This window comes from Ciconia boyciana, chromosome 1 (assembly GCF_034638445.1).
Source record: "Ciconia boyciana chromosome 1, ASM3463844v1, whole genome shotgun sequence".
Lineage (NCBI taxonomy): Eukaryota > Metazoa > Chordata > Aves > Ciconiiformes > Ciconiidae > Ciconia > Ciconia boyciana.
Genome location: NC_132934.1, coordinates 21,792,677 through 21,814,439, shown reverse-complemented (window position 1 = coordinate 21,814,439; position 21,763 = coordinate 21,792,677). Strand labels below are relative to the sequence as shown.

At 43.1% G+C, this 21,763-nt stretch overlaps 1 protein-coding gene across 1 annotated transcript; it reads left to right on the top strand.

Annotated features, from left to right (window-relative positions):
• Nucleotides 1-266: 266 nt before the first annotated feature.
• On the top strand, nt 267-5,524 carry PIM3 (Pim-3 proto-oncogene, serine/threonine kinase). Its single transcript, XM_072860515.1, has 6 exons — nt 267-986; nt 1,346-1,455; nt 1,606-1,656; nt 1,969-2,332; nt 3,602-3,778; nt 3,931-5,524. Exons 1-6 carry the CDS (start codon nt 902-904, stop codon nt 4,113-4,115), a joined length of 972 nt encoding a protein of 323 aa, XP_072716616.1. The 5' UTR covers nt 267-901; the 3' UTR covers nt 4,116-5,524.
• The last annotated feature ends 16,239 nt before the right edge of the window (nt 5,525-21,763 follow it).

Genomic DNA, 21,763 nt, shown 5'->3' with positions numbered 1-21,763 from the left:
CAAATGAGGGCCCTCCTCATTGGCCGCGCCGGTAGCCCTTTGAAAAGGCGCCCCTCGATTGGCCGCGCGGAAACGTTAACGCAAACAGGAGAATCTCCTCCCCCCCCTTTTTTTTTTCCGCCGCTAATGTGTGATGCGTGCCTCAGACAGTCTGTAACTCTGCGCGCCGGTTACTACAAATAAGTAGTTCCCAGCCCCCCGCTCCCCGCCCCTCCCCCGCCTGCCCGCACGATGGGGCGGGACGAGCGGCTGCAGTCCCGGCCGCGGCACCGCGGGCGCCCCGGCGCGGAGGGGAGGGGGCCGCTGGGGCGGCTGGGAGAGGTGTTTCCCCCTCCCCCGCGGAGGGATATCCTCGGCGCGCTCGCCGCTCTCTGCCCGCACCAAAATATTGGGAGTTAAGAGGCGGCTCGGCGGCGCCGCCGGCTCAGAAGCGCGCGGGCAGGCACGGCGGCGGCGCGGCTCCTGCGCCCGCCACGGCTCCACTGCGGCGCCCAGCCCGCTCCCCGCCGCGGCGGCCCCCGCAGGGGCGGGCTTCACGCGCGGCTCCGCAGCCCCCGGACCTGCCTGCCTCCGCGGACGGCTCTGGTTCTGCCCGCGCGCCCCGGCGCCCTGAGCGGCTCTCGGCGGTTGGAGGAGGGAGAGCGGGAGCGGCGCCCTCGCCGGCCGCCTTTCGCCCGAGGACTTGGTGCGACCGCCGCGTGGATCTGTACCGGCGGGGACCCCCGAGGACTCCGTGGGTGCCCGCTCCCGGCCGAGGAAGGAGCCGCGGAGAAGGTCTCGGCGGCCCGCCGCCCCCAGCCGGCTCCGGAGAGAGGAGAGCCGCGCCGCGCCGCCGAGCGCTCAGCCGGGAGGACGCCGGCGGTGCCTCCGCGGGGGACTCGCCGTCCCCCCCCCTCGGAAGATGTTGCTCTCCAAGTTCGGCTCGCTGGCTCACATCTGCAGCCCCACCAGCATGGACCACTTGCCGGTGAAGATCCTCCAGCCAGGTACGGCGGGGCTGGCGCCGGGGCTGGGGTGTCCCCCTGCGAGCGCAGCGCGCCGGGCGGGGCGCGAACCGGCCCCGTGGTACCCCGGGGTGCGCGGGGACGGCGCCTCGCAGCCCCCGAAACTTCGGGCTGCGCTTTTTTCCCCCTTTGTTTTTTTGGGGTTGTTTTTTTTTTTAATTGAAGAAGACAATTTATTAAAAAAAAAAGAAGCCCTGGGCAGAATTAGGGCAGCGCACACAATACGCGTCCACCGGGCAGAGCATTTTGGGGCTTTTATTATTATTTTCCTATTTTTTTTAATGTTTGGCGCAGCGCGGCTGCGGACACTAACGCGGTGCGTTTCCCTCTCATTTCCCCAGTGAAAGTGGAGAAGGAGCCGTTCGATAAAGTCTACCAGGTGGGCTCCGTGCTGGGCAGCGGGGGCTTCGGCACCGTCTACGCGGGGAGCAGGATCGCCGACGGCTTGCCGGTGAGGCGCGGGATGGCCGCACAGCGCTTCCCGGGCGGGAGGCTGCGGGCGCGGGAGGCTGCGGGCGCGGCCCGGCCCGTCCCTCCGCGCGGGGCGCAGGCTGTGCCCACCCCGCCGCTCACGGCGCCTCCTTTCCTCCCCGCTCCGCAGGTCGCCGTAAAGCATGTGGTGAAGGAGAGGGTGACCGAGTGGGGCACGATTGTAAGTACCCGCGGGGGAGCTCCGGGGGTGCTGCGCGGCCGCGGGGCTCCGCCGCGGCGGGGCTATTGTGTGGGCGGCGGGGCCCGCCCCGCTGGCGCGGCCTCTGCGTCGGAGGGGAATTTGGCGGGGGTTCGCCGCCGCAGCGCCGCGCCCGCCCCTCGGACTGCGGCAGCGGCGGAGGGGGCCCGCCGGCCGCGCCCTCCTCCCCGCCCTCTCCTCCCTCCTTCCCTCCTCCCCGCCCCCCCCCCCTCAGCGCGGGGGCGCCCCGGGCCGCGCCGCCCCCCGCTGACCCGCGCCCCCCTCTCTGCCCAGAGCGGCGTCATGGTGCCCCTGGAGATCGTCCTCCTGAAGAAGGTGGGCTCCGGCTTCAGAGGGGTCATCAAGCTGCTGGACTGGTACGAGCGGCCCGACGGCTACCTGATCATCATGGAGCGGCCCGAGCTGGTGAAGGACCTCTTCGACTTCATCACGGAGAAGGGCGCCCTGGACGAGGAGACGGCCCGCGGGTTCTTCCGGCAGGTGCTGGAGGCGGTGCGCCACTGCTACGGCTGCGGCGTGGTGCACCGGGACATCAAGGACGAGAACCTGCTGGTTGACCTCAGGACAGGCGAGCTGAAGCTGATCGACTTCGGCTCGGGGGCCCTCCTCAAGGACACGGTCTATACCGATTTCGACGGTACGTGCCCTCCCTGCGCCTGGGGCGGCCCGGCTGCGCCGGGTTTGGCCAGAGCCCCGCACCCCTCCCGGGGAGATGCCCTCCCTGTAGCTGCCGCTTATCCCGTTTCTGGTGCGTGGCAGTAGCGAGCGGTGCCTCTGATGCAGGGGTTCATATGAGGTCTATCGGTAATGGAAACCTTTGGACCCGAAGCAGCGTAGGGGTGTTCAGTTGCGTAGGAAAGAAGCGATTCCAGGCAGTGACGCAGCAGTTTATATTTCCCTGTCTTGGAAAAAGCGTTGGGTTTTTTTTTTTTCCTAGAGGGCGATCTGTTTACATGGAGGCTTCGCTAGTGTCGGATGTTTCCACGTGTGGATACGCAGTTTTTATATGCAGTGCTTTTTTTAACTTGAAGCGGTAGCTCCCCCCTCCCTTTCTGCCGATGTCCTGGAAATCCCGCATTGCAGATTTTAAAGCGATGGGGATAAATACGCTCCCTCGAAATAACTCGACGCTAGCATCAGGGCCGGGCTCGGCACTTCAGAGATGGGAAAGGTGAAAATAGCCCTGCCTGTGACAGAAGGGAGTGTTTCCCCCGCCCTTTGAGTGTGACTGATGTAACGGGGGACTTTCCCCCCCTCCCGCCCCAGCTGCCGCACTCACATCTGTTTGTTGTGAAACCCGAAGCCCCGCTGCACGTGACCCCCAGCATCACGAATTCCCGGTTTTGTTTGGTATCCACGGAGCCCGCGGCACCCGGGGGCGGGTTGGGAAAAGCTGCCGCAGAGAAGCGCGGGGAGGGGGGCTTAAAAGCGTAGAAATCGTCAGCGGCCCTATTTTGTTTACTGCCTTGCGGAATTGGATAAAGCAGATTAGCCCTGTGTAATACGGTAGACCTGAGTTTAACCTTCTTGCCGCCCTCTCGTCTCCTCCCCGCCAGCCCCCTTTGTCCTTTTGTGTCTATTTTTGGTGTGATGCTGCAGACGCCACGTGGTCAGTGAAAGGGAGCTTGCCTCAGTAAACAGTCAGCTGATGGGCTGTGTTATTCCTTGCAACAAAATAGCACAACCGGATGGGCCAAGCCTGTTGATGGTGTAACCCTGCAGATGACCTGAAATTACACCACTAGTGGCTTTGGCCCTGAAAAAATTAAAAGCTTTTTTTAACTCCCAAATGACAAGTTTATAAATTTAATTTGGCCCTACTAGAAGGAGTTGAACAATGGGGAAACACTCTAAACCTTGACCTCTTTTTTTATCTTCCCCCCCCCCCCCCCCCCCCTGCTTTTAGGAACAAGAGTATATAGCCCTCCAGAGTGGATCAGATACCACAGATACCATGGGAGGTCAGCAACAGTATGGTCTCTGGGAGTTCTGCTGTATGATATGGTTTGCGGAGACATCCCTTTTGAGCAAGATGAAGAAATCTTGAGGGGACGATTATACTTCAGGAGAAGAATTTCACCTGGTGAGTTGTTATGGTGTTATGGGGTCAAGTGGGAGCTTCTTTTTTTTTTTTTTAATAGTCCTGTACATTTGAGCTTGAACGGGTGGATTTTTTTTATTCAGGATTGTCTTTTTACTTTCCTAGTCTTAAAATTGCTTTTTTGTTCATTACAGAATGTCAACAGCTGATCAAATGGTGCCTTTCACTGAGGCCTTCAGACAGACCAACACTTGAGCAAATTTTTGACCATCAATGGATGCACAAATCTGAAGTAGTGAAGTCTGAGGACTGTGACATAAGGCTACGGACCCTTGATACTGATGTATCTAGCACAAGCTCAAGTAATGAGAGTCTGTGAATTACTAAGGACCTCGCACTGGGAGGGGAGCTACAAGCAGAAAGACCACAGTGCTGCTGCCAATACGTAGGAGGGGCTAGAAAAATGCATTCATTATTCTGTAGTTGAATCTTTGTCTGAGGGACTTGATTTTATTTTCCCCCTTTGCTGGTTTCTGCTTTGGAATGAGAGATTTCCTTTGGAAACGCTGATGTTTGGGAGTTGCAGGCCAGTACTTAGTCAAAGACTGACCTTATTAAGAAAGCAGTGACCTCTTGAATACATGGTAAACTTTTTTGCTCTCATAGAGCCTGGACTAGATTTTATTTGCTTTTGAGTGCCTTTTTGAAAGCTGCTTCAGTGGGACTTTCTTTTTTGAGCTGTGTATGTCCAAAGAAGATCCAGTTCATTATAGGAATTTGCTCCCTTTAGACTCAGTGCTGGAGGAAGCAGCTCCTATGATGCATTGGAGAACATGTTCGGTGATTGAATGAAGTAGTCCCATCCACTGGTGATGGAATACTTGAACACAGACATTTCACTCCTGCCCCCTGGCCCTTTCCAAATCCAACCCACCTCTGCTGCTCAAAATATTTCCTATAGCCTGCACAGAAATATGAACAGGTATATCAGCTTTTTTTTATCAGAAACATTTATTCATGTTTCCTTTTATCATCTCTAACCATTGGGCATGAGAAGCCCCTTTCTCAACTCCCCCCGGCCTTTTGTCACCCTGCGAGTCTTAAAAGTATGTATGGGCATGTTGAATGCACAATCAATGCAATATTCAAGGACTTTACTTTTTTTCCATACCTGTATAATGTGTTTATGTAAACTTGCTTTTTCCCATGTACTATACAGTTATTTATTGTTTGGAGTTTAGAAGACCTCCCACAGGTTTCAGCTGTGGCTATTTATTTGGTTAATTTATTTGGTTAGAGTTATTCAACACTGTGCTTTCCCCTCCTTCTCCCCATGGGAATTCTAGTGGTTTGCCCATGGCACTTTTTTTCTGCATTCCTGTCAACTTTTGTTTAAAAAAAAAAGACAAAAAAAAATTTTCTGACCTTATCAATTTTTGTTGGAAGATGGAAAATTGTTGTACAAAGTCTAATTTAAGGGAAATAGAATGACTTTTTAAAGTTAGTCAGTATGCCTTTTGTCTGGTATTATTGTACCAGAAATGTAAAGTAATGCTGTTTGGAAGGGTTTTAAATTATTGACATTGTACAGTCTCCGTGCATTGGCTCTGGAAGGTAGAGTGGCAGAGTCATAAACCTTAATTTATTTTAATAGCTGTGTTTCTGTGATCTGGTTGCATTTATGCAGCTTGGATTTGGATTTTTTTTCTTCTGTTTAACAGTGTGAAATGTATGGAGATCATATTTTTTTATACAGGTATTTCAATTAAACTTTTTTTGTATATAACAGTTCGGTGTTTGTGTGCTCACTTTTATCTTCTCTGTTACGCTTGATGCCAGCAGGGGAATGTGTATTCTGTTACCTTCTCTAGCTTGTAAAGGCCTACAGCAGCTGACCCAGAGTTAATGGGTCTATGCCATTAAGCAGTGACCATTTTGGAAGAATTAAGCAATCCCTCATCTTGACTGTATCTACTTCTCAGTCATTATATTTGATGTTGAACTGGAGAAGGTGTACAATACAACAGCACGAATGGCCTATAGAGGGGAATTGGCCAGTAATTGTGTGGTTTTTAACTCTGTAAATACTGAATAACTGAAATACTTGACAATGAGTACTGTATAACAAGGAAGGATTTCTGTAGTCACTGCGGGTTACTGTTTTCACAGTTGACATGTTTACTTTCCATTACATTTGATTTCCTTCCTCCTGCTTACCCCTTCCTCCCAGGGGTGGAAGGGGATTTCCTATGCCCTTACAGGAAAGAGACAGTGTTCTTGGAGAGCGGGGTGCCTGTTTCCCTTCAGCTCCCTTAGATTAGTAAAGACGACTGGTGTGTCACTTAGTAAAGGACTGGGGTACATGTGCCATTGTCATCCATAGCAAAGGGCAAGAGGAATGTCCTCAGCATTTGTCTTCATGCGATGGGAGTCAAGTCCTGCAGATTACTGAGTTCATCCTAGTTTCTCTGCAGCTAGAGACTGACCTGACTTGGTCTTTTTGTGGGGGTGGTAGCGATTACTAGGTTTAACTAACACAGAGGGACCTACAAGGTACACTTCAGGATGTGTTCAGTCATTAAAGGTGCTTTGTAGTAGTCACTGTAAAGGGCTAGGCTTAGAATCTGTTGTTTTTATGTTATTTCCCTTTCTGGGGATCTTTCTGCCAGCTCATCTACTATTATTTTGGTTCCCTGTGGGGAATATCTCACTTGCTGACATCACATCAAGCTCCTGATGCTAACTAGTTTAGACTCAAAATGCCACCGAATAGCAGGAGGTAAAGCAGAAGGGGAAAGACCATTTTTGTGTGTGCGGTTTTCTGATGACATGGGGGGAAGCTGCATAGCTTTTTCTTAGCCATAAAAAGGAAGTCCAAATGACTCTTGTTGGGGAAAAAAAAAACAACACAGTTGTGTCCATCAATTTGTCTGTTTTCTGGTTTTGTCCCTTTTTCATTTTAGACTTGTTTCTCCAGGTTTTTAATCAAAATCTATATATGCTAAACCTAGTCTGTGGGAAACTCACATATATGTGAAAATGCCTATTGTTGGAACTCTATTCACAGAAATAAAATATTTTACAGTTCAGATTGCTTAGGAAAATGACACAATCATGTCCTAAGAGAAGAAAGCTTAAAAATGAAGATTGGGAGTTTTAATTGATTATCTCTCTTGCTTAAGAGGAGGGACTCAGATAAGCTGCAGGAGAGATGATCCCAGTGCCTAGTGCAGTTCTTTAGGGAGCACGTTTCTAACCACAAGTAGTCCCTGGAGAAATTCCAGTAGCTGATGATAATTAACATCTTCCACTCCAGTGGCTTCACATGCTCGCAGCTGTTGAGAGGGGTAGTAGCGAGGCTGTACTGGTGAGCTTCAAAGGGCTACCAGAAAAGCGATGCTAAAAATACATTTGTAAAGCTATTGTTGATTGCTGAACTAGGGACTTTCAACATTTCCACAGGAGTGTATGTTACTTTCCTTAGCTTCACAGAGAAATGCTGTTGAAGCGGTCTGTTTTGCAACATAAAAACCAGGTTTTCACCTTTTGCTACTGAGGCAAAATGCATTAAAAGGATAAAGGTCAAAAGGACACAGGCACGAGTGCTGACTCCCCTCTGGGATTAGCTCAACATAAAAGGTACACTTTCAGTACTGCACAGGCAGCTTTAGTTGTGAAACTCCCCTGTACGCTAATAGAAGCCACGTGGCTGAAACACCATATACCGAAAGTAATGATTTATAAAAATAGTTTTTCATTACAGTTGAAAGTTGGAAAATGATGTGTTAATATAGTTCCATTAGCTGTTACTGTCAAAATGAGCAAGTCGGTGACAGCTCTTGGTTTCTCCTGCGCTTCTATCTGTTATTTTAATAGCATTAAATGTTACTTCTTAGGGATCCTCCTCTTTGTACTCTCTCCACACTAGGTTGGTTTTCAACAGCACAAAGCTTGAAAAGTAGAATTCTGCAGATCATTCAAAGTACTGGCGTTTAAATCACAGCCCGTTTTAACCTTGACAAATTGATTTGGCAATGGTCATACCTATGCATGTATGTATGCTACTGGCTTCATAACAGGTATTTCAAATGTATTTTAACGTTGACAGATCTTTAACAATATAGTATTTTATGTAATTCATCTCCTTAATAAAACTCATTCTCCTGCGTGCATAAGCAGACATTTGCTTTTTTTTTAGCTAACTAAGCTTGTATTTACTAAAGCAACCGAACAAGACGCCTTTGAACAAAACTATCAGAAGGATGTTAGAAAGATGGACGAGGGTGTGTTCTCGCCAAACACTTATGGTTCTCTTTCAGTGGTTTACTGACCTCTGTTGGTGAAATTAAAGTATATGTTCCGAAAATAATGATGCATAAATTGGGAAGAGAGATTTTAAAACACTACTGACTGATATTTTTAGATATGGAAGGCTATGGCTAATACTTAAATACCCCACAATACTTGAAAGGCTACCATTACAAAAAGAAGAAGGAAAAAAAAAAAGAAAAAAAAAGATACCGCAAATATGAAAAAAGCTTTTCAATAAAAATGGGAGAGGGGAGCATGAATTCAAAAGGTTGTCAACTCTGCATCTGAAGTTACAGATGTAACCTGCCTAGTGAGCCCCCAGTCACTTACATGACTCTTGGCATGAGCATTTACGAGCATATTAGCCCTCATTCTTCCACTTCATTTCAGTCATGATGAGAAGCACTTGTCTTCTGGCATACAGATGGGCAATAATTCTCAGCAGTGTAACTAGATAACATAACAGAACATTGTGGCTCTATCAGCTTATTATTAGTGGTTTTTTTCTACTAACAGCAGTGATGCTACTGTTGGTGGCAGAAGGCAAGATGGTGGCATTTTAATTTCATTGCAATACACGGTTTTTCTGATATTGTACTGAAGTTTGCTATGCTTGTAAATTTGCAATTGCTTAGTTTCATGGTTATCTGTGATTTAAAAATTTCATACGCTTTTGCCTAAGGGGTTCCTTCAGGTAGCTGATATTACCAGAGACATATTAAGCTTTGGTTATATTGCAGAACTGTTGAACAAAGTGATAAGGAGGTCACAAATCCATGCAACTAAAAATAAATTTAAATCTGTATTTAGACAGGATTCCTAATTCATTTCAGAGAATATTTGTCTCAAAACTGATGGATTCATGTGGATCAATAAAAAATGTGGGTATAGAGATATACCAGGCTTTATTTTTGCTGAAGAGAAGTTACACTAGGGAACCCCAGAACTAAGGTCTAACACAAGGTAAAATGAGGAGGAGTAACATAAATCCACGAAATTCTCGAAGATATTTTCTTAGCTAGCAATCCCACTCCTTCTGTTCCAATAAATTTAAAAGGTATTCAATCTTCTGTGTCCTTTGCGGCTCATAATCTTACTATTATTTGTAATATAGCCTGGCATACTCAGGTTTTAATAAATGTTATGTGGTTTCCAAATAGCTGTTAAAATTTGCATATTTATATCTCAGATGCCAGGATTTCCTTTTCCTTAAAAATGTCATGAAGGAAATTACTTGCTTATGGAAGCATTATGCTAACATAATAATATAAATTCAATATAGGTCTCAGATTAGCTGTGTTTAAGCTGTAATTAATACAGTCTTAGTAAGAATGTTATCTATTATAGCTAATACTCTGCTAATTGACTACACAAACCATTATGTAAAAAGCTGCTTATACTAGTCCAGTACGAGAATTAGTGAAACACATACTTTACCTTGCACTCTTTCTCAGGTAAGTCTGTGTTAAAACTTGAAATTACAATTAAGTCATAGGCAACAGAGCATCTTGTGGATCAATATGCTTCTTTGTTTACTATTAATGACTCAGCAGTCACTTTAACTCTCCAATCAGCAGTAATGAAAGATGACAGAAAATTATACTGTAAACTGAGGCGTATTTTGCTCCGTTCTGTGCAGAATTCTGAAAAAATGTTTTATCATTTTGTGAATCATTGTCTGTGTAATAGCTAGTTGGAATATTTTTTTTTTATAGATGTTCTACTGAAAAAAATGCTGTTTTGTTGAAATAAAAAAGTCTTGCTTGCAACACCTATTTTGGTAATTATGAATGGTCTGGTTTCAGGGTTGAAGTTTGTCTCTTCACTTTTCTGCTTCCCTTGTTTTAGGACAGGAAAACATAAGCATCAACTATCAGCCTATTCCAGTTAAAATATATAAATATGTTAACAGGCATATGCTATAAAATGTTGGAGTGGAGATGCCCTAGATGGTTTTATTTTTGCCAAAAGTTTCCAAACCTAATAGTGTCATGAAAGGGAACAGTGTCTTTCAAGATCATCCTATATGAAGATGTCCATTAATCGGGGGAAATGCTCCCGTGTTCAGACTCCATGCAAGGTTTTTTCTGTTTTTTTAAATGCCTATGTAATAGCAAAAGCCTTACAATATACAGATTTACTTCAGCATAGAAAAGCATAACAAATCTCAGCTTTCCAGAGGTAACTTTTCTATTGTCCAAGCAGAGGTAAATAGTTAACAAACTTAATCCACAGGAAGGCAGATTAAGTTGTGGTAAGGAAGAGCTCTATACCTGTAAGGATAGCTGAACACCAGAGTAAACTGACTGTGGAGTATACCAAATCATCATTTTTAGAAACAAGCATTTTTCATAAATCATCTAGAAATTACAGCTGATTTAAAAATACTTTGGATTTCATCAGCCTAATGCTCATGAGTTAACAAAAAGAGATTTCAGCCCCCAACATTAATTCTGCTTGTTGAACCAATATAAAATGTATTGACAGTGCCCCTTTTGCTACTGGCAGAACACTTTTTAATGCAGATTTGACCTAATCAATAGAAGTAGTGACAGACTTTGTCATGATGGTGAGGCTATGGGGCTACTGACCTTTCCTCAAAGCCAGCATCAGCTAAACCAGTCCTCCCTCACACTATCCCTTCCTTTTGCTGGGGCACGGATATTCAAATCAATAAACTGATCTCTCTGATAACAACCCAGCATAAGTGAGAGAATATGCACAACCACTTGGGACTGAGGTGTGGGGGGAAGAGAGATGTTACTGCTGAAGAAAGGATATGTGTAACCACAAACTTAATTTTCTCTAGTCTGTACCATCAAACAGACCCCCTAGTTTCTATTTTATAACTTCTGCAACAAAGAATTTCCAAGGAATGTTGACAAATCCTGCTATTTTTAACCTTGCATGGAAATTATTTTATGTGGGTTTTTTTCAAATCAGGTGTTGAGCACTTGCTTGAAAGGTACAGAGTACCTCAGCTCCTGATGAAGTGGAAGAACTCAGATCACTCGGAATCTTACAAAGATCAGAACTTAATTCATGAATATTTTTACACATCTCAACAGTATGCCCTACTTTTCAACCAGCTTCACAGGTACATTTGCAAATGAGAAAATATCTGAAACATTTCGGATTAGCTAATAAATAATGACACTTTACAGCTATGCATGAAGAAAAAAAAAATTGCAGTGAGAAAAAGCAACACAAATAAGTTGAGAGATCATAACTGCATTTATTGTTTTATCTCAAGATCTATGATTTCCGTATTTCTCTGTCATTTTGAGTGCCTACAGCAGGCATGAGCTCCATTGTCATCTCTAGGATATTTCTACTGACACCCATAATTTACTATATAGTATTCCAATATACTTGAAGGAAAACTTCAGCAACCGATCTTGGAAATCTTGGTCAGTCTCTATATAAACCATGAATTTTGAGTGCATTTTAAAGGTACACCATTCCCTAGTCCAGTGCTTGTTGTGGTGATCCACTCAAGTACCTCTAACAGCTGAGTATCATCGTTTCCCTGACAACTCCTAGCCAAAGTGCTCTTGGTGGCATAGGACCCAATTCTGCAGTTCTTGTCCAAAAATTCCAATCATTTCAAGGGGAATGTTGCCTGTGTAATGACTACAGGATTATCTCTGAGCTTGTGACAAAAGAAGGGCTGCCCTAGAGAGAAAATGAATAAGAAAGCCTGAAGTTGTAAAGAAAACCCTCTACTGCAATGCTGAAAAGCAGTAGAGAGAGGCGAAAGGGAGCCCTTCTGTCTTTCAGAAGTCAGAGTTGCATCTCTCTGTAAGATAGCAAATGAGCTATTTGGAAAACAAGGGCAAGGTAACTTGAAAGAAAAGTATAACGTAAAAATTGTCTCAAAAACTGAGGCCTGGGTGGTATTTTTGTTAATACCACAAAAAGCAGTTAGTCACTAGAAGTCTTTTTTCTCATGTAACTGCCTGTTAGTGTGAGAAAGTGTTCATAACAATGTTGATAATAATTGATACCTCTCTTTTCCTCTTCCTCTGCTGAACAGACTTTTCATGTCACAAACCAAGGGCATGATCCGACTCCTTTTATGATCTGTGACAAACCCCACTGATACAGGTGATGAGGCAAACATGTGTGAGTCATGCTTGCAGAACAGATAATACATGCTGTTCTTCACTAAGTTACATTCTTATTAATTAATATAATTTTAAAAACTAACTTCCACAATGGCAAAAACTGCACTGGTGCTAATATTTTTTTTTATCCCCATAGCTTTCACAGCACTTTAGAAACTTCATTGTCTGATTGTGAATATACATATGATAGCAACCCATTGCCTACATCTTACTGCCACCTTATAGAAAAGCTTTCTGGATTCCAGAGCAAAGTAATATAGTTGACAGTACTGAAAGTTTAGCCAAGTTATTAAGAAACTTCCTTTTATTTTCTAGAACTCTAAAAAAGAATAAATATGATTATTATGCTTACATTTATTATATAATTAATTATAATTATTAATTATTATATGTTGTATAATGTAAAATACAAAATAAACACAGAACTCTAGGAAATAAGTCTCTGCACTTTATTCTAATCCGTATTTCTTAGGCCTCTGCTGTTCCAGGTCCCAGTGAAATCTACTGGAGAAGAGTTAGAAAAGTGAACAGAAATTTAGATCCCAATGAATCTCCACTATGCATGAATTCATTATTTAATTACATTTTCTTACCTTTGGCTGTAGGTAGTGACCAAAATACCTGAAATTATTTGCTCTTTCTGACTGATTTTTCAGTTCCACTGGAAAACTTTGAATTTGTTTAATGGAAATTTTGAATGACACAAGTTCATATATATGACTATATAATTTACTAACATTTCAGACTGCTATAGTAGGTCTTCTGCAATTAACAAGTTAGTTCAGCTGAAGCTCACTGACAACTAAACACCATAAATGGTGATTATCAAGGCAATATTAGAAAGTCTTAAAGAATTCCTGGACAAAGATTATCAGAGGTGCACATGAAGTTATCTCTAAGCTCTTACAGATGGCCAGTAGAAAGCTCATGTGGCACTGGAGACAAACTGGAATGGAAGACGCTTCAAATAGCATAGCGATAAGACATCAAATGGCTTGGTACCAGTTTTATGCAGGGAAAGATGAGCCTTCACTTTGCACAGAGGGCATGCGTTTGTTCTAGAGTACTGCACTTGCGACTGCTAAAATTCAAGCTAATTGATTGCCAATTGGCTTAGACCTGGAGAAAAACAAGAACATTTGTGTTCAATTGGTCATGAAATATCTAGATTAACAGTTACAAAGCTGTTAACTAACTCAAGTTAATTGGCAATCAACTCAGAGGAGCAGAAAGTCCAGATTCACAGATTTCAGCTAAGGGATTGCCTACTCCATCTTATTGCCAAGTAAACTTTTCCAGGTAAATTTTGAAACGAGCACCTCTTTGAGGAGAATAGATAATAAGAAGTGGTTCTTTTTCTCCTTTTTTATTAATTTTATACAAAGCCTGTTTGGGGACATTTATTGGAGTACCTGTTATACCAATTTAGCTGGAATGGCCTCAGGAAGGCTAGATGGAACCTCGGTCTGGGTGGGTAGGTGAGTGCCTACTACAGCAAGCAGCTCCTTGGAGCAGGGTGACAGCATTCCCTGCCCATCTACTCACATCCCTCATATTAAATCAGAGGTGGATGGTTCTCTTCATGCACATTTCCATGCATTTTCCCCACATACACTTTTCAGTCTAACCAACTTAAAAACTGACTGGGGTATGTTGTACAAATTTTGACCACAAGCTGGCCTGCATATGCCACTGTAATTTCTACAGTTGATTACCTTCCACTTTCTCAAGGATATTAACTGGCATGAACCTTCATTTTTTTCATTTCCAGTAATTAATTCCCTGTAGAGAGTGACTGAAAACACTAAACAAAAGCATTTAATCAGAAATTATTAGAGTTGGCTTGTCAGCCGTCTGTTAATCACCATTCATTTTTGTACAAGGAGTGAAAATTTTATTAAACCTTATACTTAATTAAAACATATTGTTTCCGTAGCAGATTGGAAAGTACTGTCATCTGTTTAGACTTCTATCCTAAGATTCATTAAGAATTCATGTTTCCTGCAACATGCAGGCATTTAGAAATTCATTCTGTTGGGATCTGAACAGAGGTACAAAGGGTGAGAGTTTTAGCACAGTCAAGTAGTCTTTTATTGAAGGCCTTCCAAAACCGCACCATAATGCAGACTGACAACACAGTGAAAGAATACTAATGAAATTGAATGGGCTTAAAACTAGAAAGTGAAGAATAGTGAGGGGCAAAAAACTTGCTTTACAGATTTTGAGATTCATTGTGGTAGTCTGGTCTTGTGAATGATATGGGCACTTGAATTTTGTACAATCATTCCTGCTTGAATCTTTATTACAATATTCATTAAAAAATGTGATTTTGTGTGTATTTGCCATTTCTAGGGAAGTGACTACAGCAGCTTGTTTAAAGCTAATGAAACCAGATTGCTCTGGTGTAACATTCTTCTAAAGAGTCAGAAGGAAAAAAGCAGAAAAATGACAATGACTGATTACTGTTTATTATTACAGCGAGGTGCAAAGACTTGCATAACACTGCCTGTTTTCAATGGCTCCTTGCATATATCAGCGTCCTGCTGCATCATCATTATGTACGAACATGTAAGAGGTGTGTGTCTCATTACTTTTTTTCTGGGCAGAATGTCATATGGGCCTCAAGTTCTTGCCAGAGTGTAATAGACACTGCTGTATCCATCAAGACGCCTGAGCTGCAGTCAGACATTTGGCCAAAGCCAAGATTAAGAGTTGGCTTGTTAGACTGACCGGCGATAAGGAAATCTCATCATTATGTCTGTTGCTTGTTGTGTGTTGTAGCATCTTGCTATTATCTAGCTTGCTAGGTTTTGCTCTGACCCTGCCTGTTCCTTGGCCCAGGGTTCACCTTTGGGTATGTGGATTTCTTGACTCTTCACCACTCTCTTTGCCATTTTTATACCACGCTCTTTAGTTTGGTGTTTCTCTTTCTGTCTTTTGCCTTCAGCCCTGACACCAGGGATTTGCTAACAGCTTTCACGTCCCAGGTGTATTGCTGCTGTAACGACATTGAAGGGATTGCACCATGAACATATGGTCAGACACAGCAGTAACAAGTGCAGTACTTCACTGAGAGACAGATGCAGATGTGTATAAAAAGGCATTAATGTTTTATATTATTACTATTTATCATTAGCAACCATTGATTAAGTAAGTAATATGACTGATCCCAAACAATAAGTGCAGCTTTGCTCTTAAGCACTTGCAGTCCAGGAAGACAAACAGCAGGCAAAGTGTAAGGGGAAAGGGACAAATATATTTTTTTAAAACAAATACCATCTATTTCCACTGGCCCTCTGCCTAGCCATTATTAACTCGCAATAGTTTGTAAGCATCCAAGTTGAATCTTCCTGCTGTTACTGGAAAATTTTTCTTGGCTCAGATGTGAAAATAATTTCCTTTCAAACTCAACGCTATGTTGTTACAACATCCACTCTGATAATCTAATGGTCAAATGTGATGATTGTCCATTGGAGCACCTCACAGGGACATCATTGTTGTGTGACAGTGACCTTACATCTGGGAACAGCCTTGCCTAGGGCTTCCCAAATCTGTCTCTTACAAGGCCATATGACAGACATGTGTAAGGTTCCATGCCAGTCACACTTGTTTAAAAACTCCTTGACACAGTCATGCCACTTGTGACTCCTTGTGCTGCTGTGACATATGACCCTTATGGCACAAATATTCTTCTGTATTATGCAAGGGTGTCACTACAGAAGGAGGATTATGTGAAGTCATGGCTAGAGTCTGATCCTGCCTTATCCCCAGATGTACAAGCAGAAAACAGTTGAGTGGATTAATACGTAAGTGGCTTTTAGAGGCCCCCTTTTTCTGACATTGATAGGTGAACAGAGGGACTGGTGTTGCTAGATGGCCCCAAGCTGTTCAGTAACCATCTACATCAGCTTATAACATAGGGTAACCTTGGACAAGAGCAGCGAATGGAACCAGACCACCTTTGCCGCATACAAAGGCACCTTATTTTTACATGTTAGGCATGTACACGTTACTCTATTCTTACCCCTTGACAGCTACAAGACTTAGTCATAGTTGGTAGCTGATCTCATCTCCTCTCCAGCAACCAAAAAAAATCTAGTCAGAGCAACCATATCACTTCTAAAGGAAACTGTACAAGCCACAGTCAATCTACTAAAACAGAAGACACACAGAAACAGAAAACAGTGATAAAAATAGGTGTATAAGGTGGGCCTTTGTTTCAAGCTACATAACAGGCAGCCCTAGCAGAATGGAGCTGCTGGAGATCTTTCACTGCCTAACTTAATGTTCCTAACTTCATTATGTTAGTATCATATGTAGCAAAATCTCTAGTCTACCACATATATAGGTGCCTATAAAATCTACATGCTCCTGTTGGAACTAAGAGTTGATTATTCATGCAAATGTCTTCTAAAAACTACTACTTTTCAGGCATATGAATTTTGTGTTCTTTTCCCCTATATCTGCACTTCTTAATAAGAAAATCAAGCCATACCACATTGTCGGGTTCCCACTCCAAGTCCTTACCCATTGCTATTGTCCCTGTTCCCAACATGTCTTCACTTTGCCAGCCATTGGGTTGCCAAGCTGGAGAGAGAGAGAGAGAGGATCTCATCTTGGGTCTCACCTATCTTGACTTTAGAAATTAATGCTGTCATCAAGGGAGGTGTTAACATATTGAAAGCAAATTTGGCTTTCAGAATAATCAGTGAGCTGGAGGCAGGTAGTTACATCCCCTTAGCTTGGAATCAATTAAGTCCAGGGAATGTGGGAATGACTGTTGTATACAGCAGAAGCACATCAGAGCAAGAGTCTTCCCAGACCTGCCTTGGACTATCTCCAGAGTACTTGGGAAGGCCTGTGAAATGAACTGTTAGAAAAATAGCAAGTGAGTAGATGCAGAAGCAAAGGCAAAGGTATGGATCTGCCTTAACTGTGTTAGCTTCATGAGTTGTTGGCACTGGGGGGACACCTGAGATTTGACTGAAACCTTTCTGCCCTGTGACATTTAGAAAGAAAGATTATATATCTGGCTCCTGTTGTTCTCCCAAGGAAAGGAAAGACTGACCACCAGCAGAAAAGCTCAAAGGTGAGTGAGAATCACATGGTCTCATGCTACAGGTGATCAAGTAGTGAACACAGGGTGAGGAGTGTTGATGGGGTGACAATGCACAAAGATGATGTCTTGGAAAAGTCCTTTCATCACAGGTTTAGGGATCAGTACTGCAAAGATTTTAAGCACTAATAGCATATAATGTCACTATCTAAAGTTCTGTCTAGACTTGGAGACCGAGGACAGTTTGTCCTAGATTAGACAGGTTTCAGGGAGATTAGATAAAGTCCCTCGATTTATTTATTGTTTTCATTTTCCTTGTGATATTAAAGAAATAGGACTCATTAGCACATCATTAATTCAGTAAGCTCCTGTTCAGGTGCAAATGTGAAGACAAATGGCAAAGAAGTGCTTGGTCCTTAACACCACCACCAACAAAGCTGTAATTTTTCCCCAAAAGGATTCACTACCTGTTAAACTGTTAAAGCCAAAGATTAGTAAAAGGTCTCTTTATCTTGAGTGCTCAATGGCAAATGATTTAGTTAACATAGATTTCATTTACATCGTTGGATCTTGAGCCTTTCCAGACCGTTAAGATAAGCAAGGCTCCAACGTGTGAAAATGAGAGGGAGGAGGTTTCAGTAACTCACTCTTCTCTCCAGCACCGTGAGGAGTCATACCAATTCTAAGGCAATCAAAGTACTTATGTACTACTGCAGAGCATCTAGCCGGGCTGGAAGAAATCAACTTAAAGAAATCAGCTTAAAGAGAACTTCTCCAGTAGGTGTTAAGTGCTCCAATCTTCTCAGCAGGAGTTTCTCATGAATGAAAACACCCCTTGGAGACGAGTACAGGGAGAAAACAATGCAGCTCTGAGAGGTGTAAACGGCTCCCTTCACCTTGGTGGGTCCTCATCCTCCCTGCCTGGGGCCAGGGGCTTGCAGTCTGTCATCCCTCAGGCCTGTTGTTAGCGACTAGCACCGTGAGGCTTGGTCATCATATACTTATGTCACAGATGTCATTACCATGGTAACAGAGAGAAGGACTCAGGCAATTTTAGTGTTCCAGAGACCCCAGTCACTACAGACTCAGCTCCCAACCCCAGAGAACACCCAAGGGGCAATGGAAAGGTGCAGTCCTCCCTTTCCCTCCTCCCCCACTCCCCCACCTGCCTCTGCCTGAAGAGAGAGGCAAGAGCCACTGAACCCACTGAGGTCAGACAGGGAGAAGGGAGAGGACCTCGGATGCCCTCAGTGGCAAAAGGATCCATGGGATCTTGTTTCCAGTAAGAGAAAAGGGATGCAAGAAGTCTGATTCCAGTTTCCTTGGGGAGGTATGCAGAGAGTCCAAGAGACCGTTGGAGAGGCAGGGACCTTTATTGCCCTTGTTTTCATGAGGGAGGACAGATATCCCCCCCCTCCTCCCCCCCACCCCCCCCTTCCTTTTCATTCCTAGCATACATTTGGCCTTGAAGGTATGTCCCAGTTTTCCCTTTTCCATGCAATCCTCTGCTTGTCCTGACTCATCCCCTTCCCTCCTGAACTCCTCTCCCTGCTTGGGAAAACCTGGGACAACTCTACCCAAATATCCTTTCTCTCTCAGCCCTTCTGTCTGTTGTCTTCTACTGCCTGCCCCCAGCAAATACATCCATATCTATTTCCTTTTTCATTTTTCAAAATAGTTTGAGTACTATTTGAGCTGTATTTTTTGACTGTGTTTAAACAGTTAGCAAGCAGTTATGGTATTTGCCCAAAAGTATAGTACTAGCAGTGGAGGGGCTGATTTCAACAAGATACTCTCACCGTTTCTCCCCTTCTCATCTCATCACATTGATGTTGAGTGGTCTCAATCAGTAGCAACTTCATAGCCTACCATCCTACCTAAGTGTTACAAAAGCAAGAAAGTCACGTTTTCCCCAGCCACTCATTGAATACGTGGTACTGGCTTCATTATTTAGGTTCTCATTAAGCTACTGTTGTTAGGCTATCTTCTTTTAGTAGTAATTTCACTGTCTACTGTAGCTGACTGATCAGTTGGTTCAGGAACAGCTTTATGGATGAATGCTCCAGTCAGTGCACAAAAAAAAAAAAAAAAAAGATCTGCTCCATGCCACTGAACTGGGCCAGGGGAGGATGTGCTCTTCCTTTCTTCTAGAGACAGGAGCTCATAACAGAAAGTTCAGAAAGCCTTTTATATAATCTATGATCAAACCATGCTTTGTCTGTCCTGGGATTGCCTGTTGACCACCGCTAGGAAGTTTCACTGCTAAAGTGACACAAGTATTTTTACCACTGTGGCTACCTGAAATTACAGAGTGGTTGAAGTGCCATCGGTGGCTGCTAGCTTGTCTCCAAAATTGGTCGGGCCACAGCTAACTGTGTCAAGAAGTGATGATTTTTAAATGTTCGGTGTTTTAATCTGATGCATACTTGCAGCTAACTGCATCTCCGGATGTGCTCTTTGCTGCTGGCAAAGAGCAAGCACAGAGAAACTGTGTGTGTGGGGAGTCTGAAAGCTCATTTACAGGAATGTTATCTATATATCTTGGGACTGTTGTACCACTGGAATAAGAGCAATAACATCAGTGCCTACCATTGGTTCCACACTGATTGGGGCAATCTTAATACTAGTGTTTCCAAATTATATTAATTGCCATTAATTTAAGACCCTAAATTTATATTAATGGTTTTATACAGGTTATTTTCCCCATTTCTATTATAAAAGCATTCATTCAAAGCTTGAGGTTTTGTCTTCCTCAATCATATTTATAACACATGTTGGCCTACTTTTCTTCCTCAGTTCAAAAGCCACATGCCACATTTTTAGCTAAAATTTATTGGAAAAGCAATGTCCTTTGGCCTCTTCTTACTACTGTAACACTTGCTGCTCTTGGTGCCTTTACGTACTTAAAGTTATTGTAGAAATCTGGAAAGGAAAGATGTCATCTCTTTCTGACTCCCAGTCAATAGAAATCTTCTCTGTATTATTAAAAAAAAAGGCTGGGGACATATTCTTCCATCTCTTCTACCTGCATTTGCAGTAGATCTCTGAAAGTCAAGGTCACATATTTATTTTAGACTTTTTAGCTGTTTGCCAAATAGCCACAGTGGAATTTTATCATTAGATACTCAAAGCCAGGAAAAATGACCAATGATTACATGCTATTAAATGTTAAAAAGAAAGAAAGGAAGAAAATAAATCCCTGCATATCTGTTCAGTACTTACAGAAATTTCATTAAAAAAATTCAATTAGTTCCCTGCACATGTCGCATGGAACACATCAGTTTCACTGCTTCAAGTACAATTAGGCTGAGAGACAGCAGAGCATTTAGAAAGGAAGCAAGGTCACGGCTCCTGAGTGGCAGCAGCATTGCCACACACAGCTCTCTTCAGGGAGGTGACTCCCTTCTCCCCGCAAGAGCTTTGTCTAGACAGTGACAGTGCGTAAGCACCCGGCACTAAATGAGACTTCAATAGCTAAGTCTAGTCATGTTTTTGATCTGCAAGACAATTAAAAATATATGAATTCCCAGAATCTTAGGTGTGTGAGGGTTTTTTTCTGAAGAGAAGTGTCACGATAAAAAGATAATTAATAATGTATTTTGCTGTTAGTATCTTTATACAGAATTGCTTTTCCTGGTGTTAATTTAGGTTTTTCTGCAAGACAAGATGCACTTTGAATAATCCATAATTCTGCCCTACGGCAAACTGAGATTTATACCAGAAGCAACAAATAATATTTTTAAAGGTAAATTAAATCACGTGCCATTCTGCTTGTGTAAAACTCTTTATTTAAAACACACTCTGTTACTATCAGCAGTGAGTATGAGATATAATTAAGTCCAAACACTTTATTTTTATTTATGTAACAGTAGAATTACTACAGAGAGGTGGAAGCAGAATCCAAGTGAGACTTTTTAGAAGAAAAAAGACATTTAAAAAAAAAAAAACATTTAAGTAGGTTAGCCATCTAACCTACTTATTACTTACACTCCCAACATTAAGACTTGGCAAACCTAATACTAGACCACCTTTCATATGTGTAAGGCAAATGTTTCAGAGGAACACAGGTGACCTTTCTAAAACAACATCTTTTTAATGTGTATATATTAAAAAGGTATGTGCACAATATAAATTTCCTCCTCCCTGCATGTTTCCTCACTTGGTCCCATAATTTTGTGATGTAAACACCATTGACCAGTGGTGCCAGCCTAGATAGTCTGACCTTTAGTAAAGATTTTGCTAGAGCCCAGCTTAATTAACCTTCACCTTAGCAAGAGATGCTATAAAATGGTGAACTATAAAACACAAATGAAACATACATTTGTATCATCAACTGTTCCTTCATAAGGCACATTAAAATGGCCTAAGAAAGCTGCTTATTTAATGTGAGAAATATCAGTTCCTCATTTCATTTTCCTTGATGAAGATCATTGCCAAAGCCTTTGGAAGGCCAAACTTGTGATGTTCCATGAAACCTAAAAGTGGCCTATGAGTGGAAAAGAAAAATCACGTAGGAGGCAAATTTTGAGAATA